Raw genomic sequence first — 24,575 nt, 5'->3', positions numbered from 1 at the left:
ATCTGCTTCGAATGCTGCATAACTTGTTATATCAGTGTGTGCCTTCTGTTTATGCTTTTCTCTCACTCACTTTGGGAATATTTTAACTCTAAGTCCCACACTTGCCACACAGTATGTGCACGAATTGAACAGATATTGTCGTTCCTATTCTGTTCTGTGGTGTTCTAAATATTTGAAATTTGCTGCAGTAATTGTTCACGTACGTGTTAACAATATGGCAAAACACATGTTGAAAGAAGAGAGAAACAAAAAAAATTAAAGCAAGACACACACCAAACCTTACCTTCTATCTTCTTTTGGTGACCAAAACCAAAAATGGAATGTTTCGCTGCGAAAATAAATGTTTGTTAGAAATAGCACAACAAACACACAGTTATTACATCGAAAATAATTAAATCATTATATTTACATTATGTATTGATTGTTTTTATAATTATTCACATGATCGAAATATATTTGAATATATATAAAGAAAATTGACGAAAAAAAACACCCGATCAATGAGATAATAGGTTCTTCCAATGATTAATTCGTTTACAGTTTTTTTTTCTTTTTGTTCCATAGGGGGCCACTAAGTGATAGTAATAATCGATGATAATATAATTAATCTGTTGAATCGGTTAGTTATCATTGTTGTGTTTATTGATTTGTAATAACAAATGAACCGAAATTTTTACTTTCAAAAATGAATAGAACTATTAGTTGTATTTGTTAAGTGAGTTAAATATTGTATAATATATATTTCATCTTTGGCTCTGAGCATATGCCACTCTCACATTTGTGATCATATAAATATGGCTTTTGTCCCTTTATTATTTTTATGTGTTTAGATACTTTAATTCAATTCCATGCTTTGAGACATTGAATGTCTCTGTTTTTTTTTTATTTAAATGTTCTATGAGTAAATATATATATTAATAACAGTTGTTCATTTAAATTCTCTTTTATACTAACGATAAATTGTAAAATATTTCAAAATCACAACACTAATATGGATTTAAATTAGTAATTTATAAGACATTTTCTTATATTTATTTTTTTGTTCACATGATTTTTCACCAAAACCTGAATAAACTCTGACGTGAGCTGAATTCTAATCTGATTATCCATTTTCAATTTAAATGTAAAATCATGAGCTTTTTTTAGACTACAACACAGAATTACAGAAAAAAAAATACATGAGGTATGTTTCTTTCCCATTACATTTCATTAAACGCAAACTTTTATTCAGAGAAAAAAACGAAAATCGAATAAAAAAATGAACTAAACATTTTTTAACTAATTGCCTTTTTTTATTCGATCCGAAAAAAGTTTAATCATATTGAAAGCGATTTCATTTTTTTGTAGCCAGTTTCTCGGTATCGCATAATGCAACGTATTTTTTGTTTTTGCCAAAATCAACATTGGCAAGCGTCTATGTTTAAGTAATCAGTTAATTCGAAACTAATGGTGATATTTTCTTCTTTATCATGTTCTTGTCATACTTTGTCACGTCCTCTATCAGAAGCATTACAAAATTAAACTTTTCTATTTAAATTTAGATATTTGGCAGTTCGACTGTAAACTGGATTACGTTATTCACATTTTCTGAGCACTTGCCAATATATTGGCCGTTACAAACTGTGCGATGAATTTTTTATTCAAAATGTATAGTCTGGCGCAATTTACATTGAAAAGAGATTATAGTCGCGGATGTGCAAATCTATCTTTTAAATGTAAAATCGCTTAAAACGTCAAATCATTGTCGCTTCTGTGAAATGTAAAAATTACAAAACGAAATTCGGTTGAAATTTTAATGGGAATCCGTTTCAAGGTGAAATTTTGACAATAAAAATAAATACGTTGCATTTTAACACCATTTTATATATATCTTTATAGAACAGAAGAATGATAAAATATGTAACGATTAATCTTCCTCGACGCGTTGACAAAATAATACAGTTAAAATGTTAAATAATTAAGGTGTGAGTGTGCATACAAAATAATGTCAACATATGCTTGTTTTTTTCATCGTAAACATCTTGACTGTATTGTATTTTCAACACGTACATTGATATGCTGCATATTTTATAAAATGTTCACATCCATCCATCTATCCATTCTTATGAGCATATTTATGCGAACCGAAAATTCTCTCTTTGTTTGTAGTTTCCGTGATGTTGTAAAACGAAACGTAAATGTACTAAATTATGGAATTTAAAAACGGAAAATGGCGCAATCGTTTGATTGATACCACATACTTTAACAATCTCTGAATCATGACAATAAAGATTTGTCGCGTGAAAAAAGGAGGCAATGGAGGCAAGTGAGTTAAATAAATAAATATATTTTTACCGTCGCGACTATTGTGTATGTTTCTTTTTGTCAACAAAATAAATAATAATAATATCCATTGTGGGTGATATTGATGCAATCAAATATGTCAATTCAACGAATGATTATACCTCAAAATATCAGAATATCGTTTGATGAATAATTTGTTTATGATTGCCATTGTAATGTTGTTGTATTTGTGACACGTAGTCAAATTTATTGCAAACTTACTGAAGTAACTCACTTAATTTGTATTAATCACTGTGATTTTGGTTTGGTACGCTTTCTCCTCTCTCTCAAGTGTTCATTTGTTAACGCATTTTAAACCTTAATTGCTATAAAGTTTCAGTTTCATTTAAAATAGTTCTAAGAATCTAGTGGCATGCCACTAATCTATATTGATAGCACACGTTTTCACCTTTGCTAGACTAGAACTTTTTCATAGTTTTCTTTCCACTTTTGAACCGCTCACAAATCGGTCGTCAAAGCACAACTCAAGGCCCGCTCGAGTTGTGCTTTATTCGAATTTTCTCTTTTCTCTCTCTCTCCCTCTCTATCCGTGTGTTCTCCATTCAAGCTCTGTGTTTTTGTTTATTTTCTTTTATTAGTTTGTTTGTTTTCATTTTTATTCATTTCAAAATAAATTCATTGTAAACTAAAACATTCAAAAGTTAACCAAGTAGTCGAGCGTCACATTGTTACTAAGTTTTCCTCTCGCACTTGTTGATTGAATTTTGAATTGTGTGTATGAAAATGAATATCTATATATATATAACCACGTCTATTGCGACACAAGACCAGTTGAATTGCTTTTGTAGTTTTGTGTATGTGTTTGGTTTTTGGGGCACTGATTGATTGGACGAAGGCAAAAATTATTTTGTAGGGCACAATTACAGCAAATATTATTGTTCTCAATCTGCATCTTAATGTTTAGTTTATCTACGATTTTTTTCATCTCTCTCTATCAGTATTCATTATCTTACGCTAAGACACATTCAATTTTTTTTTGTTCATTTTTTTCTGAATTTGCTTTTAAAATTGATTGTAAAATGATTGTTAAGAAGAAATTGTAAATATATGTTATTTTTTGTTCGTACTCCACTTACTAGTACGTGTCTTTTTTTCCTAAACAAATATTATTTTATGATGTGACTAAGTCAAACACCAAAAAAAATCTACTCTTTTACCACATCACATCACATCACATCAATATTTCAAAGGTTAATAGTGAAGAAGTTTTGTTCAGCATGTGTACAGATTTGTTTCGTTCTCTCTGTCATTTCTCTTTCTTCAATCATAAAGGTGCATAGTAAAACATTTCCCCAGGAAAATATGAAAGGATGCATGCATTTAAGTCATAAATAATGGAGCAGTTGAATCGTTTTAAAGAGGTAAGGATGTGGATTGTTATTACTTCGTTTGTTTATTTACGTACATAATGCTATCCGGTTGAATGCACTAAGATAAAAACCTTCACACTGACACTGACACTGACACTGCAATTCTAACAAATACTATATGATTAGGATGTGAAAAAAAAACAAATTGAACCATACTTGCACTCCCGGCAACCTGGATTGTACATATATATGTGTATGTGTTTTTAATTTCCGTAAAACTTTCAAAACTCTTCATGTTTTTAATTAGATTTGTTGGCATTTTAACGAATTCAGTTTCCATTATTGCATTTTATGCTATTCTTTCGAAATGCGTTAAATTATTTTCATTCATCATTTGGTTGGTTGTGTTTGCTATTATGTGATTCGTCTCAAATCTTTCCGACCTGAACAATTCCATCCATTATATCTAGTTGAAGATTATGAACGCTGCCTCTGTGTTTGGCCAATCTTGCATTGAGTGCATCACTTGTGAAAAAAACAAAGAATGTGAATTGGTTTTTGTTTGCTATTGAGAGACTTTTTAATGAGTTTTTCAACTTACTTTTCACCTGACGAAGCGATGGCAGCGAATGATTCACGCCTGTTTCGACCGAAAAGTGTTTGCGGAACACGAGATATTGTCACAACCGAATGTCGTCGACCAGACGAAGTAGATGCCTGCATTTGATAAATACAACAACATTCCATTATCAGAGACGTTGTACTATAAAATAGTCTATCATAAATTTATTGAATTATACCTGAGATAATTTTGCAAGGAATGCCATTTCACTTGCGGTGGGTGCATTTTCACCACCATCTGAAAGCCGACGTACTTGACTCGCCATTATACCGCTTGTACATTGGATATTTGGTAACGAGTGTTTTCGCGTGTCACGTGGATCTCGAAAGGGTGATAATAGGTACGGATTGTCTGGTGAATCTTTGTCATCGTCAACATCTTCTTCAATCGACTTGGGCGATGTTGGTTCATTACCTTCATTTTCCAATTCTTCCGATTCATCAACCACAATCAATGGCTCATCAACGCTTATTTTGAACGCAGGGGTAAATGATGCACGACGCATTTTTATCGCACTTCTCTGGTACTTCTAAACACAATGAACTTGACTGTTACCCTGATAATATTATTACCCTAGTTTATCAGCTGAAAAATAAAATACACACGTAAAATCTTAGATAAATATATACAAAAGAATGCATGTATTAATTTTTAATGTCATTTTTGCAAATATAATTTGGATCCCTAAAATGGAAACTTATGAAATTATAGTTTAACTTTGAGAAGAAGAAAAAGTTGCTAATAAAACAGCGTCAATTAATATTGTGTCATACATTATGTGTGAAATACTCCAATGAATTGAGCGTAATATCTTTAAGCTTGTAAACATGGAAAGTTTACAAAGTTTACGAAACATACATACATCCCTGTTGTACCAAATATTCTGTGCAATAAATTTTGGAATTTGTCATCTTTCCATTTCTCCATATATGCAATAAAGTGCTATGGATTTTATTTTTAACTCAAACGATAATAATCAGTCAGTATCCGTGTGTGTGTGTGTTTGTGAGAGAGAGTGAGTGTGCATTGTAAGCGAAAATATATTCCACATTCTTCTGTGGAGAAAAGAGAGCGCTATGCATAGTCGTATGCCAGTGAAGAAGATGGGACAGGCGTAGCGATAACTTTGCAAATGATGGATCTATGATTATATTCGTATAAACATTCTACAAACAAATTCAAATTAATCGATAATTTATTTTCAGCAATATTGACTTTTTTGCTGTGGTTTTAAAAATACACTACTCACATCGAACGAATGACGACGTATATGTAAAACGTTGAAAATTGCATGGAAATGTTTATTAATTATTTATCCGACAAAATGATAACTACAGTCAATTTTAAATAGTAACAAAACGCCAAAGCACATTCTAATTGAAATTTCAGGGTTTTAATCCTGTTTGCTTAATGAGCAATTTGGCCAAACGCACACACACATACACAGCTAATGTAGACCTGAAAATGTCGTAAAATGTTTATGTTTTTGATACAGTTAGTCTAATGTAATCAGTCATTTGTAGCCGTTGTAGTTTATGAAAATACAACTGATATTTTATTCATTGTCTTAGAGAAATTCCATTGTTAGTTCGGTATATCCGTATGCACGTTAGTGTCATTTGAAGTTGCAAACAATCTGGAGAACTTTAACCCATTTGCACTTATTATCATCTTTCTGTTTCATCTCAAAGTTGTTTAATTTTACTCAAATGCTACCTCTAGCATACTCAATATGTTGTTAGAAGTTAATTAAGTTGTTATTGTGCAAGAACACTTATGCCATAAGTAGTAACCATAACACACTTGAGGCAGATCTCTCTAATGATAAATTAATGTTATACGATGAAAAACTGTACAAGATGTCGTGAGCTTTTCATCTTTTTTCCTATTGTCCTTTGTTTTTATCCCATCGATTTTTTTTCTTCAAACATACTTTAACATCTCTTCCAATTACTTTTATATCTTGATACTCTTGTCGTGACGTTGTTTTTTTTTCTGTTGCGCTTACATCTTATTCATGTATTCATTCACTAATGATTTCAATCGTTAAAAGTGAACTGAAATAGACGCAGAACAGTTGTTATAGTTTCTTTACCATTTTTTTTATAGAAAACAAAATAATTCGGCGCTATTTGAAAAGTTTCACCCTTTATAAAAGAAATCTGATTCATTTTGCATACTTTTAATGAATTAAAATGTATTAATTTAAACCGAAAAAATCGCCATCCGATCAAAGCGTCAAGCATAAAAGGATGTTCATTCAAAATCACTCTTCAAAATGTACACTTGTTAAAATATATGTATATATATAAAGGTATGTTACACTGCTACATATCTGCACTTACAAATGAATAATTTGGAATGTCTCATAAAAATTCAAGCACAATTTCTATTGCACGAATAATTGAACTCTTCACTTTTGTCGGATTTTTTGTTCAACATTGGATTTCAGCGAATATAATTGTGTTTAATCTAGCAATCATCGATGAACACACAGTGAGATCTGGTACAGAACGAAATGAATAAACACGAATTCAAGGTGAACTGAAAGCATCTGGATGTGACTATGCGATACATTAAATACGAAAAAAATAAAATGTTGCGCTCGTATTGTTTTCTTTACATATATATATAGATAAAATATTTTCTTTTTTCAGCGGATTGTGCTCTTGATCCAGCAGAATACACTTTGCTACCTGTCTGAAAAACAGACGAAGATATACATATGCCTGTAGCCTCTACAATATTCTGGGCTGTCGCGTTATATATGAACATACAAATAATTTGCTACGCGAGTGCTTAAAAGTGGACGCTTTCATCTCTCTCCCCCGTTATATACACATAGATCACACTCGTGTTGTATGTGAATTATATGCGAATGTGTTGAATTCACGTTTTTGATATGCTCACAGATGGGAAAATGCAAAAAGAAAGCGAGACAAACGACATCGAATCGAGAAAAATAATCGGTGGAAAAAGGGAGACACAAGACAGCGGTGTATGCGAGAAAAAAATCGCTCTTCGGATACTGCGCAGAGACCTAGGGGGTGGACACATGGAATATTACTTGAGATATTCACCGAAATTGAAGGTATTCTTGGTATTCTTGGTATTCTTGGTATTCTCAGTTTTAGACGAAATGTCAATGCATTCAGCAACGTCTCACAATGTGCATATATGAATATTATCTTCCAAATATTAAAAAAACTTTTTCAACGCTATGAAGTGTATTATTTCAATTGGTTTAATAAATGCAAAAACAATTTTGATAAAAATGACAGAAAGAAAACAGAAAAAATTAAAATAAATTTCGAAATGGTGAATGTTAAAACGAAATGGAAAAAACTTGAAATCTTTATTACCGATATCAATTTGACATTTGGTAATCACGGTATTCACATTTTTAGTACAAGTAATCTTCAAATAAGTAAGTAACTGTCGTATTTGAAAATAGATAGGTATTATGACAATTCATTGGTATTCATTCATTCTCTATTGTGTCTACCCCCTAGGCAGAGACACATTTTGATTAAATATACACATTTTTCAGTTAGCTGGTTGTCGTCATGAAGCTTTCGAACATGGTAAAAACATAATAGAATATCTTCGCTTATTACTCTGTGTGTGCGTAACTTTGGCATGTCTTTTTTTTTGTACTTTGTTACCTCAATGCAAAGCAGTGTAATCGAATATTTAAACGACGATAAACTCTTCAGGTGCACGACATTAACATGCAAATTCGACATTTCTTTCGGTTTTCAACATTTGCGTTGAATAACAAAGTCAACGTTTCAATAACAGTCAATCACAAGAGGATTTTCGCCATAAAATGAGAAAAATATGGATTAACTATGGGAAATAAAAATGTTTATGTTTTCTTGACCGAATAAACATGACATTTTTTTTCGTCATAGAATTTATGTTAACGATTAAGGCGTAAACATAGTGTGTTGCACATATCTCCATATATTTTTGATGGATTTTTATTAACTTTTGGAGATATGAAAAGAAATCGTTAGTATATAAACGACCGCAAATCCCATGGAAAATGCTCAGTTTAAAAAGAGCGAATAAAAACGAAATAAAATGAAACCGATTTCAACCTTGAACCCTTATCAACAAAAAAAAACTTGGCGCTCTTTTTTCCAAAGGCTCTTATTTGACTACAAAGTTGTATGCTATTTCTCCTTGAATAATATGTATTATATTGTAGACTTTGAGTTTTACTTTATATTTAATACATTTTTAATTCTATTCTTTGTGCACACCGAATGTTATTACTTGCAACAAAGAAAATTGTTAAAATGATGTGTATGTGTGTGTGAGCGGATACTTGCTATGCTGTAAGTACATAGTTTTTTTTCAGCTGTAATGTCTCATTTTCTTTTACAAACGCGTGCTATATCGCTGAAACGTGATTATCAAGTTTTTGCTTGGTGATTATACGTCGTTGCCTCCTATATCAAGAGATTAAAGTCTTATATCTGTCGTCTCGTGAACTAATTAGTAAGTTAATATGCAATCCAATTCGTTCGAATGCGATAAAAATGAATTCAATGAACATATTTACTTAAGTAACAAGTTTATGTATGTTAAGGATATAAATTTTAAATTGACACGGAGACAATATTGCTGTTAAAAAAACACTAAATGAATGAATAAAAAGGAAAACGAGTGGCTTTGTTTTCTTTGTTTGTGTGTGAGAAAAGAGAAGTGTATATTTCGGCTTACTTTATGTTACACCCTTATAAATAAAGCCACATACAATTGTTTTATAATTCATTTAAAGTAAAATTAGACCCATTTCTTCCGGTTTCATATTTGGACACCGCCAATTGAACAAATAATATTGTAAATTTCCATCACCAATACCAAATTTGAGTTCGCGCAAAAATTTCGTATTGTCCATAACATCCAGTGCATTGAACACATCAAAATCGTCTGCCTTTGCGGCGATCAATGCATCATTCATCAGATCGCACCATGGTGTTTTCGTCGATACATTGTAGAATGAGTATGCGGCCCGAATGATTTTATGCGTCGGATGATGCATCACAGTCGATGGCAATGCATAATAGCTAACCAAATCGGTGATTGTACCGGTCTTCGGATCGGCAACCACATATGCCGAAATAATGCCACTTTTTGGTAAAAACCAATGCTTAAATTCATCTTCTGAAAAGATTGGCGTCAATTTGAAACCTTTCAAATAGTTTTCAAGCAATTTAAATGCTTGTGGTACGTCTTTTTTCGTCATTTGACGAAAACCAGGTGTTACTGGAGCGTCCGATAATTTGTACAATTTGATCGTACGTTGCATTGTCATGTTACGCGATAAACTTGAAAATTTTATCTGAAAAAAAAGTCGAAAAGCGAAATTAGAAGAGAAAAACACACGAGAATATTTGATGTATTTTAACCAATTTACCTGAATCAATTTCTTTGGGTTCAGCGATCGATGCCAATAGCGACAAGTGGCGATTGGTTTGGGTAAAACAACGCCGGCAGTGTAAACAGCCTGAAAAATTCCAGTTAAATTGACGCGTCGAGTAATTTCACGAATCAATACCGGCGCAACACGTTTCGATCGAAGTTTTTTATGAACACATAAGAAATTGATTTCGACAATTTTCTCCATTTTATCATAGATACGAATATGACCGGGAATTGCGGAGATAAAACCAACAAGCAAACCGGATTTAACGACACGAACACCAACATGCCAATCTGAAAAAAAAATCGATAAATCAATATCCACGAACAAAATATCGATTTGTTTTGTATCTTACCTGGTCGCCAGCCTGGCGGTTGAAGTGCCCATTTCAAGAATTCCGGTTGATAGTCAAAGCGAAACATTGCATCATCATCTTCCACATAGTTTTCATTCAACAACGTATAAAGTTCGGCCAACACCAATGGATCGTCAAGTTTCATTGTTTCCCATTTGAAGCCATCGGGCAATGCATATGGATCGGCACGAATGTCCGAAACTTCTTTATTCGCTTCGATGGGTTCATTTCGTTCAACCACCTCGTCGAATTTGGGTACCGGTTGCGTTGACCAGAATTTAAACGATTTATGCATTGCCTCTTGAGGCGTTTTTGCTGCATCACGCAATAATGATGGCAACATACTTGGATTCGATTTATATTTGTATGCTTCATCCAATAGGCTTTTTAATTTTGCATCGTCAATTAGGTCGGTGGCTGCACTTGCTGAACCACCAGCTTCGAGAATTTGTTCGGTTGCCTTTTCGATATCCTCGATTGAGGTTTGTTCTGCGTTCAATTCATGATTCTTCACTTTTTGTCGGCGTTCTTTCTTTTTCGATTGGGTGTTGGACTTTGGTGCGGTGGTATCGTTGTTTTTGGATACATTTCCATCTTTTGAGTCACTCATTGGTAATGAATTTTATCGATATTGTAAATAATAAAATTTTTAATAAATGATTGACAATGTAATCAACAAGATTGAATCGATTTAAATTGTGTTAAAGTGTGGCACAGAGAACACTTGACTTTGACAACCGGTCTAATATATATAGTTTTTTTCTTCAACACATTAGCAATCTAACGCACACGAAATATGGTATTACCATCGTCGCTAACGCAATACGTAAATTTGATTTGAAAAACAAATTCAATGAATAATTTAAATAAATGAAAGATTAAAAGAGATCTTGAAATTCTGCAGAGGTAAATAGATCTATTTTATTTATATCACAAAAATTGAAAAATCGCTTGAAAAATGCTAAACTTAAAAAATCGAAGTAGTTTAAATGAGTTTAACGCATTCGAAACAACAGACTGTCATCGTAGCATGACTTTCGTCAAATGCGACAGTGGCAACCCCACTTAAATGAACATTGATTCCGTCGAACCGTTTGACAGGTCTTTACATTTTTGTTGGCGTGCAAAGTAAGTGCGATCCGAATTTCAGTGCGAAAAAATCAAAAAATATTCCAATCATCCTAGTATTTAACACAATAATTTCCACACAAAATTGTGCATTATCCAATTATCTTTCGATTGAATAGTGAATTTAATAATATTTTTTAATTTTTCGCTGATTTTTTGTCATTTCTAAAAAAAAGTACCACTGACCAACTCTTTTCTATACTATTGCATTGTTGGTGTTTATTTTAGGTAGCAAAAAAAAATAACTCAAAATGGGTAAGGGAAATAATATGGTTCCGAACCAACACTTTCACAAGTGGTGGCAACGACACGTGAGAACCTGGTTCAACCAACCAGCACGCAAACATCGTCGTCGTGTTAACCGTATCAAGAAAGCCAAGGAAGTTTTCCCACGACCAGCTGCTGGCCCACTTCGTCCAGTTGTTCGCTGCCCAACCGTTCGTTACCACACAAAACAACGTATCGGCCGTGGTTTCACCCTCGAAGAATTGAAAGTAAGTTCGAAATACGAAGCAGATAAACAAAGTGTTTTGTGAACAAAAAATGTGATGTACCACGATGTGCCATTATCAAATTAGAATGTTATGTGACAACAACAACAACAAAAATGTTAACAATGAAATTGTGTCGATTTTTCAGGGTGCCGGATTAACCGCCGGCTTTGCTCAAACCATTGGCATTGCTGTCGACCGTAGACGCCGCAACAAGTCCGTTGAAGGACAACAAGAAAACATCCAACGTTTGAAGGAATACCGTAGCAAGTTGATCTTGTTCCCAGTGCACGCTAACCGCAAATTGCGCAAAGGTGAAGCCACCGAAGAAGAACGTAAAACTGCTACACAATTCACTGGACCAGTTATGCCACTCAGCAAACCATCTCCACAAGTTGAATTCCGTAAAATCACAGATCAAGAACGCAAATTCAACGCTTTCCACACTTTGCGTCGTGTAAGTTTTTAACAAAATGCTCGCATTGCATTATATCAAGCACTCAAATACTATGACTTACTTATTATCAATTTTTTCTTCACTTTTAGGCTCGTGTTGATGCTCGTTTGGTTGGAATCCGCGCCAAGAAAGCTAAGGAAGCTGCAGAAAACGCCGAAAATGCCAAAACCAAGGGAAAGTAAGCGGAACATAAATAACGTCAAATTCATACACAATCTGTGTATTTACGAATGAAACAAAAAATAAAAATCTTTAATTCATACTTTCGTATTAACGAATCTTGAACAAAAATGTGTATCATTTCTTCTTTATTGACTGAAAATCGCCAAAAAAATGGCTCAAAAGGTCATTGCTTTGATATGAAAATCTTTCGGCAAAGAAATCTCTAAAATTACGGCGAATCTCTTTTGGAGACAAAGTGGCAGAAGGACATTGGGATGATGCATAGAACAAATCGTCTTTTTCTAAAAAAAAACTCTTTGATTTGTTTTTATCTCTTGAAAACAGCATTATATTATTTTCATTCATATCCATGGTTTGCGACGTTGACAGATGACAGAAAATGTGAGGTTAGTTGTAAACACATTGTATTCAAATGGTATTTGACAGTTCTGCTCATGCAAACCTAACCTTATTAGACATAATTGTGTACGCACGTGTGTCAGTCGAGTTTCTTTCATTTGCACATTGAATTTCAATTTATTTATCGCATAGAAACTAAACAGATAAAATGGCTTTGAAACGTTTAAAAAGTAAGTATTTTAAGAAACGAAACATAATAAATAACCACAATTAGTCAACTCGAATCATCTATCATATGTGTGTTTCTCTATTACTATTTTAGCTAAGCAGTCAAAGCGAAAGACTTGTGCTCTAAAGTACAAAATTCTGAAAAAAGTTCGTGAACACAAGCGAAAGGTACGAAAAGAAGCACGTAAAAATCCAAAAGGAAAAAGTCTTAAAAGTAAATTGATACAGATTCCAAATATTTGCCCGTTCAAAGAGGATATATTAAAAGAAGTGGCCGAACACAAACAGCGTCAAGAAGATGAAAAACAACAACGACGTGAAGAATGGAAGTTGGAACGTATTCAACAACAGCAAAAGAAACGAGAAAAAACTCTCGAAGAGATGGTTGAAGGTGCCGAAATGCGTGACGCCATTCACGATGCAATGACCGATGGCAAAACAAACACAAGCGATGGTGGCAAAGTGTATAAAGGGGAGAAAAACACAGAAAATTCATTGCGAGCATATTTCAAAGAGTTTCGCAAGGTTATCGAAATGGCCGATGTTATTTTAGAGGTTGTTGATGCCCGTGATCCGCTCGGCACACGTTGTAATGAGGTCGAAAGAGCGGTTAAATCAGCACCGGGCAATAAGCGTTTAGTTGTTATTCTAAATAAAGCCGATTTGGTGCCACGTGAAAATTTAGATAAATGGTTAAAATATTTGCGCCGAACTGGACCGGCCACCGCATTCAAGGCATCAACACAAGATCAAAACAATCGCTTGGGACGAAGAAAATTTGGAAAAGGTGTTACCACCGAGAAAGTACTTCAGGGCTCAACTTGTGTGGGAGCCGATCTGTTGATGTCAATGTTAGCCAATTACTGCCGAAACAAAGGTATCAAAACATCAATCAGAGTTGGCATTGTTGGAATTCCAAATGTTGGCAAAAGTTCGATCATTAATTCGTTGACCCGAGGTCGGGCATGCAATGTTGGTTGCACACCAGGTGTCACAAGGTAAATAGGAAAACTCCATTAGGTCTGTGTTTTCTATTCAAAATCGTTTTATCGTTTTGTTTCTCTACAGAGTGATGCAGGAGGTTGAACTGGATTCAAAAATAAAATTAATTGATTGCCCCGGAATCGTGTTTACACAAGCAAGAAATGCCGGTGAACAGATAACTTCAAATGTTTTGAAGAATGCACAGCGTGTCAGTGATGTAAAAGATCCATTTAAAGTAGCCGAATCGATTTTGCAACGTGCGAGTAAAAATTATTTCTGTCGTTTGTATGATATATCCGAATACGATACACCCGAAGAGTTTTTCGCAAAGAAAGCCGCTCGAATGGGAAAATTCCTTCGTGGCGGTGTTCCCGATGCAGAAGGTGCGGCAAGAAGTTTGTTGAACGATTGGAATATCGGAAAGATAAAGTACTGTACACAGCCACCCGAATCCGATACAAATGTACATATCAGTGCTTCGATCGTTAGTGCCGAAGCTCGTGAATTTGATATTGAAAACTTTGATCAAATGGAAACAGATATGCTGAACAATTTCACAGTGAAAGTGGAAGAGGCGATGGAGATAGCTAGCGCAGGTCCTGTACAAATGGACAAAAATGCAATGGCTCACATAATCGAAGATGAATCGGTTAACGATAGGGATGACTCCGACAATGAAGCTCCAAAAGCGAAACGTGGACGCAAAGAAACCGAAACAAAAGTTGATCCGGAAATGTCATTGGAAGGTTAGCAAACGACAATTTTTAACAACAAATCAATTTTTAATTTTATTTCGAATATTTTTCAGGTAATCAAACTTGCAACAAAGACATGAAGCAAATGAGAAAGAAGGCGAAGAAAACAAACAAACGCAACGAACGAAAGGTTAACGCTGTTGCTGATGTTTTAGAAAACTTTTCACTTGATATGTCAAATGAAAAGGAAGACTACGATTTTGAAACTGATTTTAGTTAAATTCATTGCTTTTTCCGGATTTGATATTTTACCCCTTTATAAATAAAATCAAAACATATATGTATAAAGAAGAAAAATTTCTTGGTGAATTATTTTTTTTATTTGGAAAATTGGCAGCATTGTATAATGACAAATGAAATTTATGCCTTCAGGTTGGTACTACTATTTTAACGTTTCCCCATACAAATATATTTAAAGCTAAAAATGTTACATGCTTTGAATTAAATTCGTACTTTGAAAATTGATGAATTATCCATTGTGTTAAAGGATTGACCATTCTCAATCAGCAGCCGCATACACATTGAATATGAATGATTTCCAAATATAAACAATCATAGTAGAACAAAATGTATACACACATGTACGCATACATGCGCATTCATAGTGATGAATGCAATGATGTGGTACTGTATGGGCAAAATGTCAAAATGCTGAACCAATCATGATAAATGGCGGCCTAATAGCGTTTTCTATTGGATTGCTTGCTATTTGTATGGAGTGCTTTGTATTTCGTGATTGGTCTCTAAAAATCTCATCGGTTTTTCATTGGTTTTTGATACCCCAAACAACTATTGGCAAACACGTGCTATGAATTAGTGCAAATTTTTTTGTTTTGATCTCATTCCATTGTATTTGTTAAAGTTTTTTCATCAATAATACAAAAATTTTGTGAAAAAATCCGAATTTTTTTTAAATTGAATGTGACAAATATGACGTATATGCATGAAAGAGCAAGACAGTAATTTGAAGAAAAAAACGATTGTAGTGAATAAGATGTTCATGTATTAAGTGAATGAAAAATAAAAGTATTATTTCAAAGAAGCTTACATTTGGAATTGAAAGAAATAGAAATTAAACAAAAACAATGATTTTCGTGAATAGGTGAGATATTTATTAATTCACGGCTGATTTATTAGACGAATTTTATATATGAAATGTGGACATTTTATGTAAAAAAAGCACAAAAAACAAGAAACACCTTTAGAATATTCTGATTTGAAAATAAGAAACTTTGTCTAAAAATTCTATTTTCGCCGAAAAAAAGATAAGCACAAATTGATTTCAGTTCTGTTTCTATCTCATATGTCTGTTTGATGAACAGTGTTTATTTATTCCAAAAATAGATAAATTTGTTTGTATTCCAAATACGTAAATTTTGTTATTCTCCTTTGTGGAATTATCGCCTACCTTGAAAAAAAAACGACACCTTTTCAAATCAGCTATAAAAGATAGACAAATGTGCAGACATTATTTATACAGCAAGTGTTTGTGTTTGTTTTGATATAATTTCAGTACTCAGGATACAACGAATGAGAACAACGAAGGAGCTTCGGATGAAAATGTTCAACTTACAGAGGCCGAAATAACGTTGGCTGGATTTTGGCCCACAATATCGGACGAGATAAAGCGTATCAAAACTGTTGACGCAAAAAATCAAGTGCTACCCCTTGCCCGCATCAAGAAAATCATGAAATTAGACGAAGATGTAAAAATGATATCAGCCGAGGCACCTTTATTATTTGCTAAAGCAGCCGAAATTTTTATTCATGAGTTGACACTTCGTGCGTGGATCCACACGGAGAATAATAAACGACGCACTTTACAGCGTAATGACATAGCGATGGCCATTTCGAAATTTGACCAATTTGATTTTTTAATTGATATCGTTCCACGCGAAGAAATAAAACCAGTACGAAAAGAAACAACAACAACAACAACCAAAACAAATTCGGATCAAGTCAGCTATTATCTTCAGTTAGCGCAACAGCATCAACAAGCCCTACAGAATACCAATAACATAGCAACGACATCAACGGCGCCGATAAACAACACCGCCACATTAAATGGACCGACCGTGCAAAACACATTTCAATTATCGACGGGTCAAATGGGTCCAATCACCACCATCAATGCGAATGGTACTCAACAAAATATTCTAGTCACAAATACCGGCCAACAAATTTCTTCCGTTGGTGGCGTTGTTAACAGCCTGGGTAAGACTCTCACTTACATACTAATGTATATGTGAATTTCATAAAAAACATACGATTTTTCAACAGGCGGATTACAAGCAACAGCCCACCAAACGCAACAACCCACTCAATTACTTCTTCAACAGATCGTTACACCGAACGGAGAAATTCAACATATGCCGGTAAGCATACGAACAAATAAACGAAAATAATAATGAGCTATTTTTAAAGGTATTAATATCAATCCATTATCTATTCACAGATAAGCATTCCGCAGAATTTGATACGTATGCAAGTACAAAATCAACCGAATTCACAACCGATCTTAATATCAGCAGCATCTCTACCAAATCAACCGCAAATACTTCAGATGGCTCAACACGCTCCTTCTGGCCACACTGGAGTCTATTTGAACCAAAATATGTCGGATGAATAACATAACGTTTTCTTTGGTTTTAACACGAAACAATAAACAGAACTATTGATAATTTTAATAAATTAAATTAAGCAGAGCTCATATTCATTTCAATTTATAATAAATCACCGTTTTATTAAAACAATTTGAAAATCAACTTTTTTTATTAAATCAACTCTTTTGGTAGAGTTTTTGGTAACTAATTTGATTTCTTATCACAGCAGCTCCTGGAACGTTCTGTTCTAAATACGGGTTTAAAGAAGGGAAAAAAACTGTCCAAAATATTTCAGGGTTTTAGAAGGTTTTTTATTGAAATATTATAACTTTCGATTCGCTTTATAACTCGGCGTCAATAATAATACCATATTTATTTGCTTTTTTTATGTTTATAAATTTTTTTGTAATGACCAACAACTAGTCTACAATGTCTCAGTTTAGTAATATATGTTTTTTTTTGTTTAAGTTTTCAAGTTAGCAATGAATATATTTTCAAAGTAAAGAGATTTGATTTTTATTTCAACTGTTAATTACTAAAAAAGGGTTTTCAATTCAACAACGTTCATCTAAATGTTTTTGGTTTGGTTTCATGTTTGCGCAGAAAAAAATTTGTGTGTTTCGCAAACAAATGCTACGAACATAACCGTTCATAGATTTCATTTTCTTCCTTGAAATATTATTTATTATTATTATTATTATTATTTGTAGTATATATTCGGAAAATTCAAACAATGTGAACTTTGATTGAATTGCGTTCAAAGCACTTGTGTCACATTGAGCGATTTTCGATTGAAAACAAAGTTTGCGATATTTTTATTTTAACAATTTCAATAGCCCTTTCAGTTCCCGTTTTCCGAATGAGAAAGAAAAACTGTGTCTTGACTAAGTATGTATAGAAAACGGTTACACGAATAAATGGCATAGTAGTAGCGATATTTCGCACTTAAAACATATGGAAGGACCGAATTAACTATTTTTTTCTTCGATATAGTTCATAGGTTTGGTTGTTTTTTTTTTTTGTTCGAAATTCAGTTCTCATGAAAATTGATCTGGTGAAGAACAAGAATTTGAGAGAAAAAAAAATCTTTCTGAATACAAACAGATTGGTAAAAAGGTAATATAATAGACAAATGACTAATGAAAAAGAATGAACGCGGTGAATGATACATTCCAACCAAAAACGTAAGTCTTAAACACACAATAAAAATAAATAATGTGAATCCAAAATGGATAAATTGTGCTGTTGATTGTTGATGAGTGCATAAAACTGGTGTTTTTTCGGAGCCTAACTAAAGTGAATGTAATTCAAAGGGACACAAAGAAACAGTTCATTTAATCGAATGCACCATGATGAAAATCTATCAATTATATATCCGCATGGAAATTAAGCAATACATTTATATTGGTCGCGCACTAATTTATTTCGCTACAGTTCGCTAGTGTTCACAAGTAACGATTATGTAATGATGTCGCTGTAGATTTAAATGTTCGCATTATATTGACTACTCAGCATCAAAGTGACGATATTGATTGAGTTTTATTTTCGTTATAAGATTCGTCGCATCTATTGGATATTTCTAGAAAAAAGTGATATCATTCTAGAATCTAGATGTATCATATATGTCTTTACCAACTTCAATTGATCAGAAAGAGCAATTTTCTTTTTGCAAATAAAATCTATTTGCGTATCGCTTCTTCAGTTGCTTAAAATTGAGATGGGCTCCCAATCCATGATGGTGTTCAGAGGAATTTACTATCATTGATGTTTTAAGACATTCAACATTTTATTACTGTTTCGATTGTTTCGGATAAATGATTAGGATATCTTTTTATTTAGATCAAAGACGAATTATAACCTATTAATAAGTAGACGGTGCGTAATGTCATTTTCGAATTTTCAATAAAGGGTTCATACATAAATTTACAAGGTATCGTGTACGCTTTATACAATTGTTCGACTATTTTTTTATTTGTTATTTTTTTTGTGATTTTTTTTGTTCTTCTTTCAATTGTTCAATCAATTTAAATACTGTGTGATTTCAATATTAGCTGCACTTGATATATATATTTTTTGCTTCCCATAAATTGTGAATTCACTTTAACTTGTTATAATATATCAGATTACTTTGACTCTAGATTTATACACTTATGTCAAAATATAAATATAATTATTAAGTTGTTTTTTTTTATTCTTCTTCGAGATGAACATTAACTTTTGCTGAAAAGATGATGAAGTTCATTTTCATTGTGATTATAGGGCTAATAATGTTCGGGGGATCATTATAATTCTCTACTGTAGATTGATTCTTCATGCATAAGAAGAAAAGTGAATTGACCTCAAACGAAATGCTTGGGACAAAATAGTATGTTTGTATGTGTGTGTGTGTGTTGTGAATTTTATTTTACGAGTAAATACTATTTATTATTTAAAAGATCAATTTATTCCAAGAAACGACTACGTGGGAATCAATTGAATACAATTGCAATCTGACTGATTTAATATGAACCTGCGTTCGTCGTGGTTTTTTCTTTGTTTTATTCGGGATATATTTCATTGTATATATATATTTCTATAATATATTTTTCATTTCAATGCTAAAGTCATGGTTTGGTTACAATTAACGATGATATCAAGAGAATAAACTGATTAATTTTCTGATTTATATTAAATTGAATATTCAACAAAATAACTGAATAAATACACAAAAAAAAAGAATTAAAATTTATCTCGAAATAAAATTACGTGTACAATAAAATTAACCGAATTTTCGCGATCAACTGTTTGTTTAGCTGTGTTTGCTTTCTCTTTTGTTTAGCTGCACTCTCTAAATGCCAAAATTCGTTTTGAATTTTCTCGATTCTATTGGCATTCAATTGGGTTTTTCTTTTCTCATTTGTTATAGATTTTGTTCAATTTTTGTTGAATTGATTGTTTGTATGGTTTTTTTTCTCTCTCTCTTTTGAATTTTAAAATCTGGAGCGGATATAGAGAAGATTTGTTCAAAATTTCGTTTAAATAGTTTGATCAGTTTTAGCACGAAAATTCGCTACATTTTCAGTGGATAACACCGGATCTCGAGACAGGTCGGGCTCGAACACGTGGCGGCAATGTCCACGTTGTTGTTGCTGATGGTCAAAGATTCTCTTTTGAGCCAACCCAAATTGTTGGTCCCGACTGTGACCAAATAACATTCTTCACTTTGGTATATATGTCTTCGATCGTATCTTCTTGAATTACGGCTGTAACAATGCATGGAAAAATAAAATGAAAACCATTATTATTGTGAATTTGATGCATATACATGTAATTTGAATCTCAAATACATACCAGTGAAGTATTCACCAAACTCTTGTTCCATCTTGAGTGCCCGCTCATACGTTTTCTTTGCCTGTTCCTCTGTCATTCGACGATTCATTTCCCTGTTCGATAAAAATGCATAAAAAATAATTTAAAATCTTTGTTTTCATTCGGCAGCAACAATCACTACACGTACATGACGGAGTCCACAGATTTTGGTTTAATAAATATTGCAACTGGATACAATTGAGCAACTTGAAGACGTTTAATGGCGTTGCCGGATACATCTAAGATACAATGCTTGCCCTATAATAATAAAGAGCAAAGTTTTTTTTAGCTTGCTGTACCGTAAGCTGTCTTTTATTTTCACTTACACTTTCTGCAACTTCCTTGACACTAGCTACCGAAGTTCCATATAAGTTATCATTATATTGACCAGCTTCGATGAATAGATGGTTTTGAATGTCTCGTTCCATTTGTTCACGGGATCCAACAAAGTGATAATCACGACCATCCACCTCATAATCACGTTTTGGTCGTGTCGTGTCTGTAATAATGAGTTAAAAATGAACCTTTTTGTTCATTTCAAATCTAAAATACGTTTAACTTACGAGGAACACATGATCCAAAACGATCCGGATACTCAGCAATCAAATCGTCATTTATGCGATCTTTCAATGGTCCTAATATAATAACCGGTCGCGAGTAATTGATAGAAAGACGTTGAACTGCTTCATACGATAAAACATTCTCATCCGAAGCTGCAAAATTGTAATTATTCATCATTAATCAATTTTCTATTTAGTTTCGTTTTTTATAACGTATGAGCAAATAACACGACTAAAAATCTATTGGAAAAATGCAATTTAATTGAATTTATAGTGGACGTGAACGGCTAAAACCTAATCTCCGTGTTGTAAAAAAAGGTCACTGCACTTGATGTAGAGAAATATCGTTTTTCATGCAATTTAATTGACATATCAGACTGACCAGAAGAGGATATACGAAACATGATCAGAATTGAAATAGTCAAAGTATGATTCTATTGCGGTGGCATCGCAGACACTTACATAAAAAATAAAATGTATTTTAAAACATGAACCAACCACATTTTGAAATAGTTTTGACGCGAACGTCAGAAGAATTGAATTTTTTTTGGCGTAAATTAAAATTAATCTGAAGATTTAACTATCAATGGCATGCGTAGAATTTTAGAATTTTTATTATACAAAACTGTAAATCTTATTAAATACTTTGAAAGATTTGTTTTTTTAAGGCAAAATCTATCCGAGATCTGATTTGGTTGTCCCCATTCTGACGGCGGGTAAAAACTTTGAATTCAATTTCAAAATTGCATCATGAATGCTTTGATTAACCGTTTCCACGCGTCACTTCGATAACGAAATCAGATAACTGAAAGAGAGCCATGTACCGAAAAATGTACGATAACGCTAAATTTTCGTAAGAAATGAATATTCTTAGAAAACAGAATGAACAAACAATAAATGGTTGACCACGGACTATTCGAATTCAGTATATGGACACAAAATATTTGCTATTTAAAGCGCATCCCAAATAAAATTAAACAGACAACATCAAACACATAAGAAGTATAACCAACTCTAATAGTCTAATTTAATAATAACATAGTTGTGATTGAAGTAATAAGCATTACTTCGATCTCAAGTACGGTAGCATTAGAACATGATTGATTTAAAAAACAAAGAATAATAAAAAAAATACAGAATTTAACATTTTTACTAAACAAATCAGTCAAATACATTTATCAGACCACAGACAACAATATTCGAATGACAAACATGCATTTTAACTGCACAACTATTTTCTGCAGCATATCACCGAGAAATCGGATTCAAGGGGAACTCTTTTACCCACTCATATTCTGTGTAGACAAAACAAAATTCGGAAATTGGAAATATAATCAAAAAATGGTATGAATATCGGGTTGAAAGCAAAAAAAAAAAGAATTTCAATTGGATATTCTTCCCAAACCCCACAAAAATATTGAAACATTTGTTATTCGAGAATTATTGGAGAGAGTATAGATATAAGGCAGGCATTCATTGTTAGTGAAAACATGATGATAAACATTTTTATGAGAATCAAATTGAAATCAATGCGGCAATTGAAAAATAGAATAGAAATGCATTCAAAATTTAAAAATATCGTCCCGAGGGTCAAAAAACACAACCATTATTTTTTTAATTTTCAAAAAATTTGGTTTTCCTTTTTCATATAGTCAGACTTGGTCGTTTTTGTGAAACGAAGGTTTTTCATTAAAAAAAATGCAAAATTTGTATATCAAATGATTATATTGGCAGTTCAGAATTTAAATTGATGATGCTTAGTTTCAAAAAACATATATTGAAAGAAAAAACATTAAAAAAATTAGTTAGCAAATTGAGAAAAAAAAATCAAAACAAGATGCAAAATATGCTTGCAAATGCAAAAAAAATCTGTGTGAAAATGTTCAAAACCACAAGTCTTGTGCTAATGAGACTAATTCCTACAACGAAAAAAAATCGTATCTATGAATAAATCGAGCACAAAAATGTTTTTGGTTTGAGCAACGAAATCTTACAGAAATTAAGTTAGAAGTAAACATTCTACGAAGTGTGTGTTTTTAATGAAAAAAAGTATGCATTTTCAAAAATTTGTTATGCATTTTGCACTCACACCCACACATGTATGTTTGGCACAAATACAACCAAATCAGATATGAAATCTGACTCAAATTTAAATGGCATAACTGATTGTTCGTTGGTATTGTGTGCTGTTTGATCTCAATTAGTTACTTAATGGATGAAAAATTTGTTCAAGATGAACGTTTGTTCATCCTGAGCCACGCATTCGCTTTCGAAATCTAAGTGCGCGAATTCAAATTAAAACTCAAACTCAACTATTTATTCTAAAAAGATTAAGAAAAAATCTATACAAGTCAAAACAAGATGCAATATTCTTGAAGTTTTTTTTGTTGTTGTTGTTGTTCATTATGTTTTTCATTTTTTTTTTTAAATAAATAAATGTTGTTGTTGTTGTATGTTTGCTGTGTGAGTGTGGTGAGTGAAACATGTTCACATCATTTGCGCATGACTTACAATAGTCAGCATCGTTATTCTCCAGGTAGATTAGTGTTATCTGCTCCATGTCTGGTAACTCCACTCTGTAGATTATCTCGCCTTAAAAACAATTGGTCGAAATTCGAGTTTGAACAAAATTAACAAACGTTTAATTATTAAACAGATTTTAATTTTTTTTGTGTATCAGAATCAAAACACTGAAAAAGAAATTTTGATGTGTGTGTGTGTGTTTTTTTTTTATTTATCTTCCGATTAAATAAGTTCTGGTGTTCTGATCTTTTGATGGATTTTTTTTACTAATAACTTATAAAAGACTGATTTTTATTTATCTGTGATGTTATGCACTAAATTTCATAGATATAAGGTCTTAAAAAATGTTTTTTTTTTTTTCATTTGATATTAAACATAAAACTGTAGTTATTAATATTGCATTTGTTCAATTGCTCTTGGGGCCAAAGGAGTGAAAAATGTTTTCGAGAAGGGGGTAGGGGGAGAAAACTATATGTAAGTAACAATGTAACAAGTAGCTTCCTACGGAACAACAACAACAAACAAAATATAAAGCGGGTTTTAGGTTGGTATTTTTTTTGGGGGGAGTAGATGTGTGAGTTGTGCCTATTTTAGATATTTCGAAATCAAATATTCTTGTGTATACCGAAAGTTGAACAGAAATTGAAAGGAAGTTGGTTTGTAGACTACTAACGTATTGTAAAACACGCAGAAAATGGTGATAGCTGGTGTTTTTACATTAAATGTGCTGAAGCGATTTGGTGAAACAAATTCGAATTCACAATTGTGCGAGTACTCATGAGTGAGAGATTGTGATTACTGTTTGGTATAATGTAAAAATTGACAAGAATAAATGTCTATGAAGCAGCAAATTTACAGTCACTGCATTTAGAAAATGAAAGGACCACGTAGAGCTTGGTGTCATTCGAACCT

General features: G+C 32.7%; 6 protein-coding genes across 18 annotated transcripts in view; 3 read left to right on the top strand and 3 right to left on the bottom strand.

Annotated features, from left to right (window-relative positions):
• Window positions 1–428: 428 nt before the first annotated feature.
• Window positions 429–7,035, bottom strand: LOC116344467. The gene is made up of 4 exons (XM_031773019.1): window positions 6,621–7,035; window positions 4,454–4,860; window positions 4,255–4,370; window positions 429–4,178 (listed from the first exon to the last, which is right to left on the bottom strand). The coding sequence occupies exons 2-4, from the start codon at window positions 4,778–4,780 to the stop codon at window positions 4,082–4,084; spliced, it is 540 nt and encodes a 179-aa protein (XP_031628879.1). The 5' UTR covers window positions 4,781–4,860; window positions 6,621–7,035; the 3' UTR covers window positions 429–4,081.
• A 1,919-nt stretch (window positions 7,036–8,954) lies between these two features.
• Window positions 8,955–10,815, bottom strand: LOC116344445 (glycylpeptide N-tetradecanoyltransferase). Its single transcript, XM_031772996.1, has 3 exons — window positions 10,065–10,815; window positions 9,704–10,002; window positions 8,955–9,628 (listed from the first exon to the last, which is right to left on the bottom strand). The coding sequence occupies exons 1-3, from the start codon at window positions 10,672–10,674 to the stop codon at window positions 9,059–9,061; spliced, it is 1,479 nt and encodes a 492-aa protein (XP_031628856.1). The 5' UTR covers window positions 10,675–10,815; the 3' UTR covers window positions 8,955–9,058.
• Window positions 10,816–11,095: 280 nt separating this feature from the next.
• On the top strand, window positions 11,096–12,418 carry LOC116344465 (60S ribosomal protein L13). Its single transcript, XM_031773017.1, has 4 exons — window positions 11,096–11,192; window positions 11,421–11,686; window positions 11,832–12,140; window positions 12,230–12,418. Exons 2-4 carry the CDS (start codon window positions 11,444–11,446, stop codon window positions 12,320–12,322), a joined length of 645 nt encoding a protein of 214 aa, XP_031628877.1. The 5' UTR covers window positions 11,096–11,192; window positions 11,421–11,443; the 3' UTR covers window positions 12,323–12,418.
• A 356-nt stretch (window positions 12,419–12,774) lies between these two features.
• On the top strand, window positions 12,775–14,926 carry LOC116344440 (guanine nucleotide-binding protein-like 3 homolog). The gene is made up of 4 exons (XM_031772990.1): window positions 12,775–12,892; window positions 12,985–13,888; window positions 13,959–14,620; window positions 14,683–14,926. Exons 1-4 carry the CDS (start codon window positions 12,871–12,873, stop codon window positions 14,847–14,849), a joined length of 1,755 nt encoding a protein of 584 aa, XP_031628850.1. The 5' UTR covers window positions 12,775–12,870; the 3' UTR covers window positions 14,850–14,926.
• A 412-nt stretch (window positions 14,927–15,338) lies between these two features.
• LOC116344458 (nuclear transcription factor Y subunit gamma) lies at window positions 15,339–17,382 on the top strand. The gene is made up of 4 exons (XM_031773009.1): window positions 15,339–15,731; window positions 16,143–16,843; window positions 16,910–17,004; window positions 17,085–17,382. Exons 1-4 carry the CDS (start codon window positions 15,715–15,717, stop codon window positions 17,256–17,258), a joined length of 987 nt encoding a protein of 328 aa, XP_031628869.1. The 5' UTR covers window positions 15,339–15,714; the 3' UTR covers window positions 17,259–17,382.
• Window positions 17,383–17,521: 139 nt separating this feature from the next.
• The window catches only part of LOC116344427 (disks large 1 tumor suppressor protein), a 28,133-nt gene continuing 21,079 nt past the window's right edge, over window positions 17,522–24,575 (bottom strand). For 9 of the 13 annotated variants that reach the window (XM_031772959.1, XM_031772958.1, XM_031772955.1 and 6 more), the window contains 6 exons: window positions 23,652–23,732; window positions 21,144–21,293; window positions 20,907–21,079; window positions 20,729–20,838; window positions 20,563–20,654; window positions 17,522–20,474 (listed from right to left, as the gene is read on the bottom strand). In XM_031772959.1, coding sequence (XP_031628819.1) covers window positions 20,368–20,474; window positions 20,563–20,654; window positions 20,729–20,838; window positions 20,907–21,079; window positions 21,144–21,293; window positions 23,652–23,732 — 713 coding nt within the window. In that variant the 3' untranslated portion in view covers window positions 17,522–20,367. The remainder of the gene's footprint in view (window positions 20,475–20,562; window positions 20,655–20,728; window positions 20,839–20,906; window positions 21,080–21,143; window positions 21,294–23,651; window positions 23,733–24,575) is intronic. The other 4 variants (XM_031772960.1, XM_031772962.1, XM_031772967.1 and 1 more) reach the window with 1 other exon arrangement.

Source organism: Contarinia nasturtii, unplaced genomic scaffold (genome assembly GCF_009176525.2).
Source record: "Contarinia nasturtii isolate CC-2019 unplaced genomic scaffold, AAFC_CNas_1.1 Cnas_scaffold_1037, whole genome shotgun sequence".
Classification (NCBI taxonomy): domain Eukaryota; kingdom Metazoa; phylum Arthropoda; class Insecta; order Diptera; family Cecidomyiidae; genus Contarinia; species Contarinia nasturtii.
The sequence above is the reverse complement of the archived record's forward strand: the minus strand, read 5'-3'. Positions and strand labels throughout refer to the sequence as shown.

Bases quoted from the DNA above. Each gene is read 5' to 3' on its own strand.
- LOC116344458 (XM_031773009.1), top strand. The intron at 16,844-16,909 runs GTAAGACTCTCA...ATTTTTCAACAG, and splicing joins TGGCGTTGTTAACAGCCTGG to GCGGATTACAAGCAACAGCC. The intron at 17,005-17,084 runs GTAAGCATACGA...ATCTATTCACAG, and splicing joins GAGAAATTCAACATATGCCG to ATAAGCATTCCGCAGAATTT.
- LOC116344465 (XM_031773017.1), top strand. From the start codon at position 11,444: ATGGGTAAGGGAAATAATATGGTTCCGAACCAACACTTTCACAAGTGG. The intron at 11,687-11,831 runs GTAAGTTCGAAA...TCGATTTTTCAG, and splicing joins TCACCCTCGAAGAATTGAAA to GGTGCCGGATTAACCGCCGG. The intron at 12,141-12,229 runs GTAAGTTTTTAA...CTTCACTTTTAG, and splicing joins CTTTCCACACTTTGCGTCGT to GCTCGTGTTGATGCTCGTTT.
- LOC116344445 (XM_031772996.1), bottom strand. From the start codon at position 10,674: ATGAGTGACTCAAAAGATGGAAATGTATCCAAAAACAACGATACCACC. The intron at 10,003-10,064 runs GTAAGATACAAA...TTTTTTTTTCAG, and splicing joins ACCGCCAGGCTGGCGACCAG to ATTGGCATGTTGGTGTTCGT. The intron at 9,629-9,703 runs GTAAATTGGTTA...CTTTTTTTTCAG, and splicing joins ACCCAAAGAAATTGATTCAG to ATAAAATTTTCAAGTTTATC.
- LOC116344440 (XM_031772990.1), top strand. From the start codon at position 12,871: ATGGCTTTGAAACGTTTAAAAA. The intron at 13,889-13,958 runs GTAAATAGGAAA...GTTTCTCTACAG, and splicing joins TGCACACCAGGTGTCACAAG to AGTGATGCAGGAGGTTGAAC. The intron at 14,621-14,682 runs GTTAGCAAACGA...AATATTTTTCAG, and splicing joins TCCGGAAATGTCATTGGAAG to GTAATCAAACTTGCAACAAA.
- LOC116344467 (XM_031773019.1), bottom strand. From the start codon at position 4,780: ATGCGTCGTGCATCATTTACCCCTGCGTTCAAAATAAGCGTTGATGAG. The intron at 4,371-4,453 runs GTATAATTCAAT...TATCAAATGCAG, and splicing joins TCCTTGCAAAATTATCTCAG to GCATCTACTTCGTCTGGTCG. The intron at 4,179-4,254 runs GTAAGTTGAAAA...TTTTTTCACAAG, and splicing joins ATCGCTTCGTCAGGTGAAAA to TGATGCACTCAATGCAAGAT.